The sequence below is a fragment of the Dermacentor andersoni genome, chromosome 2 (assembly GCF_023375885.2).
Source record: "Dermacentor andersoni chromosome 2, qqDerAnde1_hic_scaffold, whole genome shotgun sequence".
Taxonomy (NCBI): domain Eukaryota; kingdom Metazoa; phylum Arthropoda; class Arachnida; order Ixodida; family Ixodidae; genus Dermacentor; species Dermacentor andersoni.
This window is the reverse complement of record NC_092815.1, coordinates 100,332,436-100,346,034: the sequence shown is the minus strand read 5'-3', so window position 1 is coordinate 100,346,034 and position 13,599 is coordinate 100,332,436. Positions and strand designations below refer to the sequence as shown.

At 48.0% G+C, this 13,599-nt stretch overlaps 1 protein-coding gene across 1 annotated transcript in view; it reads left to right on the top strand.

Moving 5' to 3' along the window:
- Positions 1–791: 791 nt before the first annotated feature.
- The window catches only part of LOC126541544 (solute carrier organic anion transporter family member 74D-like), a 36,230-nt gene continuing 23,422 nt past the window's right edge, over positions 792–13,599 (top strand). The window contains exon 1 of the mRNA XM_050188348.3: positions 792–2,023. Within this exon, the coding sequence (XP_050044305.1) occupies positions 1,387–2,023 (637 nt within the window). The 5' untranslated portion in view covers positions 792–1,386. The remainder of the gene's footprint in view (positions 2,024–13,599) is intronic.

Here is a 13,599-nt window from a genome sequence, read left to right as displayed (position 1 = left end):
TCAGGCAGCGCGCATATGGGCACTCATTTAATTTGTTTGACAACGCACCGTCGTGCTATAGCGGTGTGACGCGCATTTATGTGTGCGCGCTAACTTCCTTTTTCTTGGACTACACTTCAGATAGGTATATAAGCAATAGAATTAAATGGGACTTCCCTAGAACACAGCTTACGTGGTATCGAGGTAGACGGTCTTTCTTAATCATCGAGACGCGGTGAACACAGTCGCCAGAACCCTTCACGCCCGCTCACAGAACGAAACAATTTTACGATTCACGCGGTGGCCTAATATGCTACGAATGTTCCAGTCAAACAAGATTAAATACGCGTGTCACGTGCAAATGGCAGGCAGATCATCCCCTTCCTGCTCCGTACGAACAAGTGAAGCTTCCCATAGCGACATTTCCTGATCGACCGACGGCTGCCGGCCACACGTAACCGTCACGCGACTGAACCTTCCTTCCTCAACGGGAGAACCAAAACAATGCTTTCCGGCCGTATGTATACCCGACGAAACGCCGTCGGGTATATGACTAAGCCAGAACGGAGGTTGCGCGGCCGTTGCGCTCGTTTGCGCCACCGCGCAGGGTGGCGCGCGAGCGCTAGCGGACGTAAAGCCCCTAGCGGACGTATTGAGCGGACGCTGAGGTCGCCTTCGAAACGCAGCCGGCGCTGAATCACCGAAACAAACGCAAACGGAGCACTCGTTGGCGGCGCGGCGCCGAAAAAAACTAAAAACGAAACAGAAGCAATAAAGAAAGGGCGAGCGCGCTAGTTGGGAAACTGTTGTTGCGCCGCAGCCGCGCGGCTGCGCCGCTCCCATCCAGCAACGCTGCCTGACACGTGATCACGAGACTGGAGAGGCGTTCGCGCGCTGGAGAACGCGGTCGCAGCAGACGACGCCGTCCTTCGCTGACACGCCTCGTGTCTACCATCATACGGACAACGCCACCGTTACAAAAGTTTGATAACAGTGCGGCGAGGAGTGCCGCAAATGGGGCTTTCGTCCCGCTGATTGTCGCTGCGGTTCCGCTATCGCCGCTGAAAGCAAAAGAGTAAGAGAGAAAGCAGCCCAGCAGGACAAGCGCGCGCGGGCAGCCATCCAATTCCGCGCCTGGAGAGCCCGTAAGTCGGAGTGAGTGCGTCGGCGTTGAACGGCATGCGGAGAAGTGCGCGGCGATCCTGCTCTTTCGCCAGAGAGCATACAGTCGGTCTCTCTTAAGTGACGTCGTGCTTGCTGCTCCTTCTGCTGCTGTTTTCCATGTAGCGCAGCGCCGCAGCCACCACCGTAGCAGCAACAGTGTGATTCTGCCGTCCGCGTGTTCTCCGTTTATCGCGCGGGTTCGCGGAGGCAGCGCTCCGCGCGCGAGCACCAGCAAGAAGAACCATGTGCACCGCACAAGTACGTGACGCTGGTGCCGTCGACGCCGACGACGCCAGCCGGCTGTGCGGCGTGGGCCGTTTCAGGCCGCGGGCGCTTCAGGTGTTCGCGCGTCCGCAGCTGTTCACGTTGTTGTACAGTGCCGTCAGCATCCTGCAAAGTGCGCACTTCTACTACTTCTTCGCCATCATGTCGACGCTGCAGCGACGGTACGGCCTCTCCAGCTGGTCGATCACGGTGATCCTCTTTGCCGACAGCGCGAGCCCTTTCTTTGTGAGCTTCTTGGTGGGACACTACTCGCGGACCGTGTCCAAGCCGCTGCTAATCTTCGGTGCCATCGTGGCCCTCGTTGTCAGTTGCGCGGTTAGTGCTCTGCCATTCTTCCTGTACGGGCCTGGGCTCGCCTTGGGTGTCGTCGACGCTGCCTCTCGAGACGCCCTGGACACCTGCCAGGCGGCAGACGCCGTGCAGCCGCTCCCGCAGCCCGGTTGCGAGGGCCGCGGCATGCCGGAGTCCGTCGTCGTGACGGCCGTGCTGTTCGCGGCCAACTGCTTCTACGGCTCCGCGTACAGCGTGCTGTTCATCTCTGGGAGCACGTACGTGGATGACAGCGTGAAGAAGAAAAACTCTCCTTTGCATTTCGGTGAGAATGCTTGCAGTCGCTGCACAACAACAATAAGAAGCGGGCGCGGTATCTAGATGTATACACGTGCTGATAGTTTTCAGAGACCGAAGCAAGGTGCTAAGTTTGTCTATGCAAGAGTTTCTGTGTAAAAGGAAGGCAGTGTCTATTCTCCCGGCAGACGGGAGAATTTCCGAAACGAGTTTCGCTCACCTTCTATAGGCCCTCGGAAGTCACGTGACAAACTGCCGGGAAAAACTGTCTGCAGGCGTGACCGAGAGCTTGCAGGTGGGCCCCAACCTAACCAGCCTAATCTAACCTAACCTACCCTTCCAAGAGCCAATAGGAGGTGAGTGCTGGGAGACATTCGTTTCAAACATTGTCCCGGCTGCCGGGAGAAGAGTCACTGCCTAAAGGAAATGGGCCGTGTAGCTGCTTGTGAAATGTTTCTGGGCGTGCATGTTTAATTAAGCGACCAGGCGCAGCGGGACGGAGCACAGGTTTGCTGGCTTTATTCCCGACCGAGGCAGCCGCATTTTTTATGATGAACGTAATGCAAGAAAAAAAATGTGCCCCATATACGTAAGCAGGCGTAACCATTTTGCCGACTATCGACGTTTCATGTCGTTCACCGGAGACAGTCTGTCAATCTAGTCATTAGGATGAATGTAATATGTGAGATAAAGTACTGAGTCCCACATGTCTATGCAGATTGCTTACCTTTTCGTCGAATGCACGCAGCTAAATTGGGCTGAGAAGAAAAGCAAATACCGTGGTACAACTTGTAGCTCTATCGCTTATGGTCCTGAGCGCTTCTACATATAATTATATCAGTAAACCATAGAAGACGTGCACAATTTGAGAGGCTTAAGTTGCACAAGTATTTGCGCAAAGCCCCTGTCTGAGGGGTGCGTCTCGAGGGGTAGCAATAAGATCTCCCAGGTTCGAATGGAATTGTCATACGTGCTTTTATTGCCAGATATTTCATGCATAAATTTTTTTGCAGACGGCAACAGGCATGCGATATGCGTTTGCCCGTTGTGCAGCTTTCGCATGGGCTGTGGGCACAGTCTGACAGAGTCTCCCTATGAACAGTCCTGCCTTGCCACAAGAAAGCACGAAGCTATTGGAGCTGAACTGTGCGTCCACCAGTGTTAGATAGCCGAAGTACAACTATTGCATCGTGAAGGCACCACAGAAACAACTTTCTCTTTATAACCGCTAGTCACGTGACGCGCATGCTCGTACCTCTGTAAATGACGTAGCTCGTGTTTACAGCTACCATACGTGTTTGCAGTTATCCTACTTTTATTTACAGCGGTCCTACGTATCCCATGCAATTAATAAAAATGGCTAAATCCATGTCAACAGCTTTTGTGTGTTGCTGTTCTGCGCATGTGAAATGTCGAAAATGAATAAAGCGAGATCAGCAACATACCAAGTCGTGGACCTTAGCGGATGTGGTGCGCCCTTCTGAGTGAGGTCTTAGGGATCAACATTTTCTTGCCCCTGCCCTTTGCCTCTATTACGAGACCTAAAATCTACCGCCTAGAACATATTTAGCATCCGCCAAAACACCATTCATTCATTCATTCATTCATTCATTCATTCATTCATTCATTCATTCATTCATTCATTCATTTTTTCTTAAACGCTGGGCAGTCTATAAAAAGACGCTTATTACAGGTGAGACACTGGTTACTGGGGCCTCTTGGTCTGGGCAGTGCGTTGGGCGTCGTCTTCACGCGCGTCTTTCTTGTATACATATTCTTATGCCACTCTCCTTGAGGTTACTTGTTCAGTGAACTTTTCAAAACGGCGCATACGGAGACCTACGCTTTGTTAGTAAATGTGTGAAGTCGAAGAAGAATAAAACGCCGCCACTATAATTCACTCCAGACGGTGGACGGAGTTACAGGGAAGCCGGCCGACACAAGTAGTACCTGAATCGTTGTATGAGATGGTTGTTGAGGAGGTCAAAACTCGATGTGTTCTGGACAAGTTAGGTTTGCGATGCCCTCCGAGAACATTGCACAAAATCTTACATACCACCCTATGATGACGGCAATATATCTGCGGTTTCTATAGGCAGAGAGATATATCTAAAATGTTACTATATTAAGGTATATTCTTGGTTTTGCTATCAGAATTTATAGGGACCTGAATAAACAGTTGTCGTATGCGGTCCTGCCCTGGCGAAATATTGTGTTCACGGAAACATGCTCGCCATGCATTTCTTAAATAATAATAATAATAATAATAATAATAATAATAATAATAATAATAATAAAAACCTTATTTGGTTCAAAATACAAGATCTCCAAGCGACGACGTCTGAATGCTATGCCAGAGACCGCATCTCAGCACTAGAAGCCTCAGGTGACTTTCTGTAACAAGAGAGCGCCACCGCTTGTCCTTGCAAGGAACTGTTACAAACTCTGCTCATTGTCCTAGAAAGTCCCAGGTGCCTTCACAACACGAATCACCATTACCAGAACTCAGCCTGAACGAGACGCCTTCGCTAAATTCAATTACGGAGATTAGGTGCTTCACGATCGCACTTTCGGCAGTTTCTTGGAACCCTATCCAAAAGGTGTAGGCCCGTATTCAGATACACTTCTTACGCTAAAATTGTTCGTAAGAGTGAATGCCAGCCAATGCTGAAGCTGTGTGTCTCATTAGAGAAAGCGGCCAGCCGATCACAAGGAGTCCTTATACGAACGAAAAGCTTTGTGGATACGATCTCTTGCACTCAGTAGGACGAGGTCGCGGATTCGATACCCGATCCTAGTGGCCGCATTCCGCACGTTCGCGGCGGAGTGCATGAATGCTCGTGTACCGGTACTTTGGATACAAGTCAAACAACCTCAGGTGCTCGAAATTTCATCAAAGCCTTGCACTACAACACCTGTCATAACTTACTGGGCAGTTTAGGGACGTTAAACTTCATAATATAATAGTCCCTTGGAGAAGTAGCAGCTTGGAAGGATTGCTATGACATTATTATTTAGTAAGCGGCGCACCAACCGTCAACAAAACGAAAAGAAACGGAGCAAGAGCACTTTGCGGGGTTTGTGCTTCCATCGTCCATCTGGGGCGCGTGCTTATGCAGATAGACGAACACGTTGACTAGTGACCTTCTCGCTGTTTCACGGTCACTGACCGCCTTATCTCTGCAGCTTATCAGCTGCCTTGTCCGAGGTTTTTCGCGTTCACTAGGTGTCATTGACGGTGACTTTGCCTAAGCTTGCGTGTGACACGAAAGCTGCCCTTCGCTTCCTCATTGTTCAATTAAAAAAAAATGCGCGGACTTGGGGTACACTGTTTTTTGTGTACTCGAAACAGATTTGCTCTAAAAATCGTGTAGTATGCACACCAAATCAGCACTGCTCCCACACGACGATTCCGCACGCCGCCGGTACGGCTACTGAGAAAAAGTACTCTACTTCTTCCTTTCTTTTATTATTAGTACCTGCCAACATCTCAAGGGGCTCGGCGACAGCTTGCCAACACGCTGAGACGCGTATTGTATATCTGCACAAACGCGAGGCGATTCAGAGCGCGATGTATAGTTATGACAGTTCAGTGAAAAATTGTAACACATCAGAAATCGTTCTGGCTGTGCAGTTGATTTGCGCCTTCTTATAGCAAAGGAAAAGCTTTTAAATCTCAGAAATACGATCGTTAGAACACACAACGGTCTTGTGAAATAGCGAGTTGAGCGAGTATTAAAAAAAAGTAAGAAAAAAAAGGTAATCTGAGTGCCAGCTGCTCTTCTGTTATGAAACTCAAAACGGCAAAGGAGAAAGTTGATTAGTAGTCAATAGTGGTTCCTCCAGAAATGCCTGTAAGCACACAGAGAAACGTAGTGTTCAAGCAGTCATAATAGGACATACGTCACTTCGGCTTTCAACTTTCTCCTTGCACGAGCAACGTGAGCTGATAGATATCCAAGACTTCTCTTGAAAAAAAAAACTTTATTCGCTTTTTATAAAGAATGCTGTTTTGTACCTGCAAAGTAGTCAGGATTAATGCAGAAGCACTGTGAGAGCCCCGTTTCAGAGTCATTGCAAGTGCATACCGCTGAGGCTAGTTCAATGACTGCGGTTATTACGAATCAATCAATCAATCAATCAATCAATCAATCAATCAATTTTATTTACCAGAACAATTAACCGGAGATACATCTGTGCAAAATGCTGTTGCATCAGGTTGAGGAAAGCCGAGACCTTTACATGTTAGTGGCATTCACAAACATACATGCATATATATATATATATATATATTGTAGTGGGTAACATGCATGTGGCGCTGTGCGGACTGCCACCGCTGCGGCGCGAGACCCGAGCTCGGGCTGCTGATGCGAACGGCTAGGACTCGTGATCAAGAGCTACTTGCGATCCCTCGTACGAGCTGCAATAAACCCCCTTTCAATATATATATATATATATATATATATAATGTACATCGTAACATAATATGCATCTTGAAAGAAAAAAGAAAAAAGTCGCAATGTCGCCCGAAAGGTGCAGCATCGATTGCGATAGCAAACTATTAGTCAGCTGTACGAATTAAGGATAGTAGTTTTATCGGCTGTATAAATTTAAATACTCGCTTACTCACTGAATTGAGAAGCGTGGTGCCACGCGCGCACGAGCAAACATGGTCACATCTCAATCGATGCGATTGAGATGTGTTCACATCTCCAACGCAGCAGCAGCGAGCGAATTGGCCTTCGGACTGCCTCTCGCTTCAACGCGAACTAAGCGTCGAGATCACAGCGCACACGCAGCTATCGGCACTCGGCGCACTCTGTCTCCATCGGAGATCGCATTCAAGAGAGGGCCTGCGCGGCCGCGCCATACGCATCCGCCACCATAGTAGAACGCCCCCCTCGTCGTCCCTGGTGCTTTGCGCGCGCTAGGTCGAGCCACCATCGCCGGCTCACCTTCACACGCTTTCACTCGCACATGCAGCGTACGGCGTGCGGCCACGATGTTATCGCGCTTGGACATTATACGGAACATCACGGTGGCGCTGACAGCGATGACCGCGGGGGAAATGCACCTGGAATGTCCATATAATTGATGTCGCAATAGACAAGGCTTCATACATAAAAATTATCGGAAAGTGAAAACAAACAGTGCAATATGACGCATGTACATGCTAAGCATTTAGTGCTTACAGAATAAAAGTGGTACAATACATCGAATACAATATATGTAGTTGGCATTATGTAGAAAGAACGTAGTTGCGTAAATCCCTTTTCTTAAGATTAGCCCTGGGTGAAGTACTGTTGGGATATTGTGTGTATGTTGTCTGCTTCTCTGCGGTTGCTGCACGCGGGTTTAGCTTGGGATGCAGCGGCGACAGCGCGGCTGCATTCGCAGCGATGGTTCGTATACACAAAATTGGTGGCTTTTGCCGTTCTAATATAGTGCAGTAAACTTGGTAGCTAGTACAAGAACTCAGATTCTGAAATCCTTTTGGTACAACCATTGTTAAAGAACAATCTACGGTAGGTATTCTGAAGCAATTGTGGCCATTGTGGTCAGCCTGCAACATAAGTAGGACGAGGTGCAGTAATGCATGCTCTCATCTGGGCGTGCATTAAAAAAAAAAAAAAAAAAAAAAAAAAGGGCCTTCTAGTTTTTGGCTCCAAATCCTGTAACGCATGTACGGGTATCTTAAGGGAATCGAGAGGTGTACTAAGAGGCATTGGATTTACTCTAGATTTTCTTCACACTGAGTGGCTTTGGCTGTCTTGTTTTACTTGGCTATCAAGTTTCCTACCAAAGACAAGAAGGCAGTTGCATGTCAGCTTTGCTTCTCCTGCAGAGCGAGTGCTTAGCCAAGTGCACTCACGCCGATAACGCGCGCGGAGGTCAGAGCGCTCCACAATGGATACAGGTGCGCTGGCTGTCGTCCAAAACGTCGCGTTTAGAGATAAAGGCCTGCTTAGTGTACGAGAACTCTAAACCTTTTGCCTCCGAGATATGGCACAGAACGCGAGCCCGCTGTGTTTGAGCCTTTCGTTATCAGTGTCAGTCAGTTTGTTCAAGTATCAGAAGCAGCGTTCGAGAGGCTTGAAAGGTCAAACAGAAGGGGCTCGAGGAAAAATGAAGAAATCTAACCGGAAATGAAGAGGCCATCTGGGGCATAGCCAGAACGCGCTGTTCGTTGGAACAAAACAATTATTGTCAAGGCTATAACTGTCTGCCCAGCGCGGCAGGTTGATCACCAAGGGTAGGGAAGTGCAATTGAATGCCGCGGATAATCGCACAGAGTGAGGAGTAGTAGGCTCCGACGGATAATTAATGGATAGGTGTGTGCTGGAATTCGATAAGTGCCGAGTTTTCCCGCGGCTTTGTCCATCAGTGGGCTTAATTAGGCCGGTGGACTGAGGGCGCTTTGGCGCGGCGTTATCGCTCGGCAGCTCGGCGGTTATCATTGGACGATTTGTTTTCAATAAGCTTCGCTGGGGCTACGCTAATCCGCGCCGCGTTTGCGCTGATGCTGCGTGGAATAGGCCGAAAGGTTAAAAGTATGAAGAGCGGTAATACTTTATTCTAAGTTGTTCAGATCAGGCTCAAGGAAATGAGAAATCGAACAAGAACGTTTTCGCGGGTACTGTTGTTTTAGGAGAAATTTCAACACTATCTCACTGGAAATACTTTCTTTTCCCCTTTTATATTATAAAGTAATAAAAACTCCTCTATTTCTAGAGCCGAAATAAGGTGTAGCTTAAGTGGTTTTATTCATTTTATTAATCGCCGCTAGCTTGACTATCATAATGAGTCATTGACTAGGTGTGAGGGTGTTGTTGGTAAGGACAACGCAATTCGCGTACGACGCCCGTCTCCTCAAAGTACGACACGGAGAGTGCATGGGAATATGGGCTTCCGCTACTGATAGCCTTCGATGGTTAGCGTTTGCTAACGGGATGCTGATGGTCTAGGAATGAGCGGCAGCTTTAGCTGCTTAGTTGCACGGGTCAGGCTATTATTGGGGTGGCTGGGCTGAGCCGTACTACGTGTCCCATATCGGCCGGTATCGCGCAGCGGCATCCTATCTATACACGCACCGACAGGCTGACGCTCGTACGCGTATCGCAGTTCGTAGGCTGCGTGGCAAAGTATGAGGAGAGTCGTTATACAAAGAAACATAAGTAGTGCAGAAATGGTGTCCGCGGATCAATAGTCTCGGTGCGCCAACAGGCCGACCATTTTATTCGCAATGCAAGAACCTCTCCGTAGACTGTTGAGCTACGACTTCTCACCCGTCTGCACCCGGCCATTGCGGCGAGTAAGTATTTTAGCGTATCACCTATCTCACTCTCAATAGTGTAGCAGAGTCACGCTCCTTCTTAACAACACCGGCATTTCAAGCTGTGCATCGAATTGCGTCAACAGCGTGCAAATGGGCACTTCACGCTATCTCGGTACATATCGTTTGACCAAGCACTTGCGAACTCTTATATCGTGTGAGAGCTGAGAACCCAGGGAAATGGATTCCAGATGCCGCGTCACTTTTGAAGCGAAGCTCGAAACAGCGGGGCTGCATCTGGATATTCCAAATGGCACATTGCACACACAACGCTATTAGACGACAATAGGAAATTAATACTAACATAAAGGAAAACAAGGCACAAACAAAGTTCAAGAGTGGTAACAATCGAAGATTTTCAGCGATGTTTTGCACGCACGTTCCATATAACCTACAGCTGCTCATTTCACTGGGTTCTCACGGCTGCTTAATTTGCTCATCAGTAGTGCATTCTTAATGCTGCGACAACAGTCTTGCCGTTATATAGCGCTTACTGTGTCCAGCCGTCTAAGCTTTACAGTTCGTGCTTACACTGCCGTGTGAAGTATAACCAAACGGGCATGTATTTGACATTGGACGACAATCACAGTATATGAAATGCAGAAAATGTATTTAGGGGAAGAAAGTAAGTTTATTCCTTTACTGTTACATTTTCCTGGCAAGATCTTTTTATCTGCAGTTCCGGCTGCGATTCATCAAGCAGCTTTCCTCATTAATTTTTTTTTTCCTGACTGCTATGCTTGTACGGAGGGGTTGCGTGCAATATATGCTGTGGCTGCCAAAAACGGTGAAGGTTTGCGTCAGACTCGTTTTGTCACTCGAGCCGCGTGGCGCCTTCCGAGCGCTCCGAGTGCCCACGTGCGCGCAGTGTTGCGAAAAACGCTGTCCTCACCAGGTTGTTGCGAAGCTGCTTTGCGGGTGACAGGATGTCGCTAGGCCATGTTGCAACAGTGCTATAGCACTGGTGCTGCCGCTGGGAAGCTCGCGTGGCTGATAACTGTTCCTCCCAGATCCAGCTGGAGATTAGCCGCAGTTGGGCTTCTACGAGAAACACACATAGGAACGCGGTTCCCACAAGAAAGCCACATGCATACATCTGCAGGAATTGGGAGGCGGCTGTCCTTCAGTTCAAAGTTGCGTCATCAGGAGCTTTATTAGACAGTTTGAGTTTAGCGTGTTTAGTGTAACAGCGGGCTTTAGCGGGATCGAAATGCACATGCGCAGAACGCTAGGCGACCCATCATGTTTAGGTACGCCCAGTATTTCTCAGATTTAGTGTCACTGTGTTTGCGTGGTTTACGTAGTTTACATAAAACGTGGCGGCGGTCCCGGCCGCTCGCTTCGAACTTAATGTGGCGTTGCTTTTGTTGAGCTCCGTTCGTAAAAAATGACTCTGCAAACGGCTTTCGCTTAGTATCAGGCCATTTCGACGGCAGTGTATTATGGATAATTTGTGGAGTTTTCTAGATCGCTTCTCGTTTCCAACGCGTCGAAGCCTAACAAATTTCCGAGATGGCAGCGACAAAGTCGGGGCATATGCACGACGGCATATGGCCTCTGAGATCGGATGATCTTGGAGTCTATGGTCAACAGCTTTTACTGCTTGTGCTGATTTCGCCGCTGATCGACAAACATGGAAAGCACATATACAATGTGCTCTCGGCTTCCATTGCGCTGCCTCTCGTATTTTTCGGACGCTCACGCAATGCTTGGCGAACCGATCGAATCACTTAATGTGCATGCGAAACTTAAAGTGTAATCGAATAGCGTCGTAAACTACGCTGTCACGCTATACTAAAGCTCGGTTTCTGCAAAGTTCGTTTAAGGAACGCTAACGTTATTTCCCTTAGCCCCGCTATTGCGCTTACGTTAACTAAAACTGCCTATTAACTTAGTTAACAAAGCCACTAATTGTACTTCGACTGCATTACCGAAAACGAAGAATCATGGTTGTCAAAACGTTTACACACGCACACGCACGTACGCGTGCACTCATGACCCTGTAATTTCGGCGTAGCTCCAGCATTTACGGCTCACAGGCCAGACCGTGTGGGCATTATTTCCCTCAATCGCTGCTATCTCTCTGATGTTTGCTACGGCTAGAAGTCAAGGCTAGTGTCAGCGTCGTTGAGGACTGTCCATAGATGAGGCACTAGGTGTGTCTCGGAGATTCTCGTAAGTATATTTCTGTCTTATTTTGTTTTCGAGTCAAACCTCCTGCATTTACATTCACGTCCGACTATTCACTGAGAACTCATGGATGTGTATTGAAAGCTTTTGCCACTCTAGCGCAAGATAAGTATGTTGGAAGCCATTTTAGAAGGCTATGATGCAAAAAATACATTGAAACCGTATGGCTGGGCATATAAAATTCGATGACTGTGCGCACAGGCCATACAAATATCGATCATGTTGTTTTGCCGCGAGGGAATATATCGTTTCAGGAGCGCAAGCTTATCTTCATTTCGCAGATGGCGAAGTAAAGAATGAAGAAAATTATCGTTACTCTTAATTTCCTGGCCACTTCATATCGCTAAGTTAGTGCTTATCACTGAGCAACTCAGGTGCTTGGGAATATTTCTGGTAATAAAGAACGACATCTCTAGCGAGGCAATTTCGTAGGCTGGAATATCTGCGTAAAATTACCTGAATTGCGAAGGAGGGATAAATACGGCGGAGCGACCGCCACTTATTAGCGCTGTAGAAGGGTGCCATTGTCTGAACAGACGCCACGAAAAACTTGCCTCCGTGACGCTCTCTGAGCTTTGTATTACGGACAGGTACAATCTTTGGCAAGTTACCGTCGTTCTGCAAACATCCTAAGGTGCGAACGGGAATGACTGAAACTGATGGAGTCGGTTTCAGCGCTTCAGCTCTGTTTGTTCCTTGGGTGCGCATAAGCAAAGCATGCGGAAATTCGCTGAGCCAACCATGGTCAGTCGACGAAGACAATTGGAATAGTTGGTGCGTTTTCGAAGGCTCACATAAAATTAGGCAAAAGCGGGAAAGAAGAGAAACTGTGCAAGAAATGTATAGGACAAAGTGATGGAGGGTCGCTTTAGGTCGGCCACTTTACGTAACCAACCACTGACAACAGTATCACGGCTGCGTGTGACTTACAGCTCAAGTTGACAAGACACGCCGACCCGAAAACGATCAGAGGAGACTCAAAAATCTGTTACCTGTCGGGGTCACTGCTTAAGCTTTAGCGATGAATGTCCGGTTGCTTTTTTTCAGGCTGGCGTGGAAGAGCTGGAAAAATACAAACCGATTATTTTCTTATCTCTAGTCCGTCTTCTGGCTTTCCAACGTGGCTGTTGCGATACCCCACGGTATAGCGCTTTCAGCCGAGGATCGATATTCGCGCCGCCTTGTTTGTTTCGTTTTGTTAGCGTAGCCAGCTATTACAAATCGTCGTAATCTCGGCGTCGGAGACTGTAGAGAAAAGAGAAGGCTCTCATCCGCAACCTCCGTATTTGCCCTAACGACCACTATTTACTTTTACGATGTTAAGAGGAGAGGGACAACGAAGCAATGATGCAAACGAATTGCATGGCGATGGATACGGTATTACTATAAACTGTGACAACGGGAAGTAGATGCAAAACGTGTTGCATGATTAGCGGCGAAACTCGCGAGCTGTCTACTAACGTTTGAGGCAGCAATTCGATAACTTGCAAGTCGTTTTCGGATTAAAGAAACTTTGGTTGCCGATGGGGTGCGTGTAAGAAGTTCTGTTGTCTCGTTTTCAATTACGTGCCAGATACCTGACAAATACTGCCAGTGGTTGTCGAAGTGTTGCCATGACATGCCAGATGCTTGCCAAAAACTTGCCGCGGTTTGTCAAGTCGTCGCCATTCATAGGAAAACGGCGCTTTTCCTTATTCGATTCAACTATGTTATAAACTTTTTCCACTGGCCCCATTTATACGCACTATTAGAAATATAACATACTACCCTACTACCACCGATGCTTTGTCTACCATCAAAGCCCAAATGCTTTTATTGGACTGCATAGGTGAAAACTCATTTTCCGTAAGCGCAGATACATCAGCAAGGTTGGTAACTCTTACTATTCTATTGCCATATTTCAATGTCTCTCTGCTCTTTCCAGTTGGTAGTTAGCGGGCAATATGTGTCAAGTACAGAAGGAAGAGGGCGCCTGTTGCGTTGAGCTCCGAGGTAGCCATCGCGTTCGCGGAACAAATACTTCGTGCGGGCTGCGTGCGCGAAGAGGGCAAACAGTTATGTCACAAGAGACAGCTGTGGAG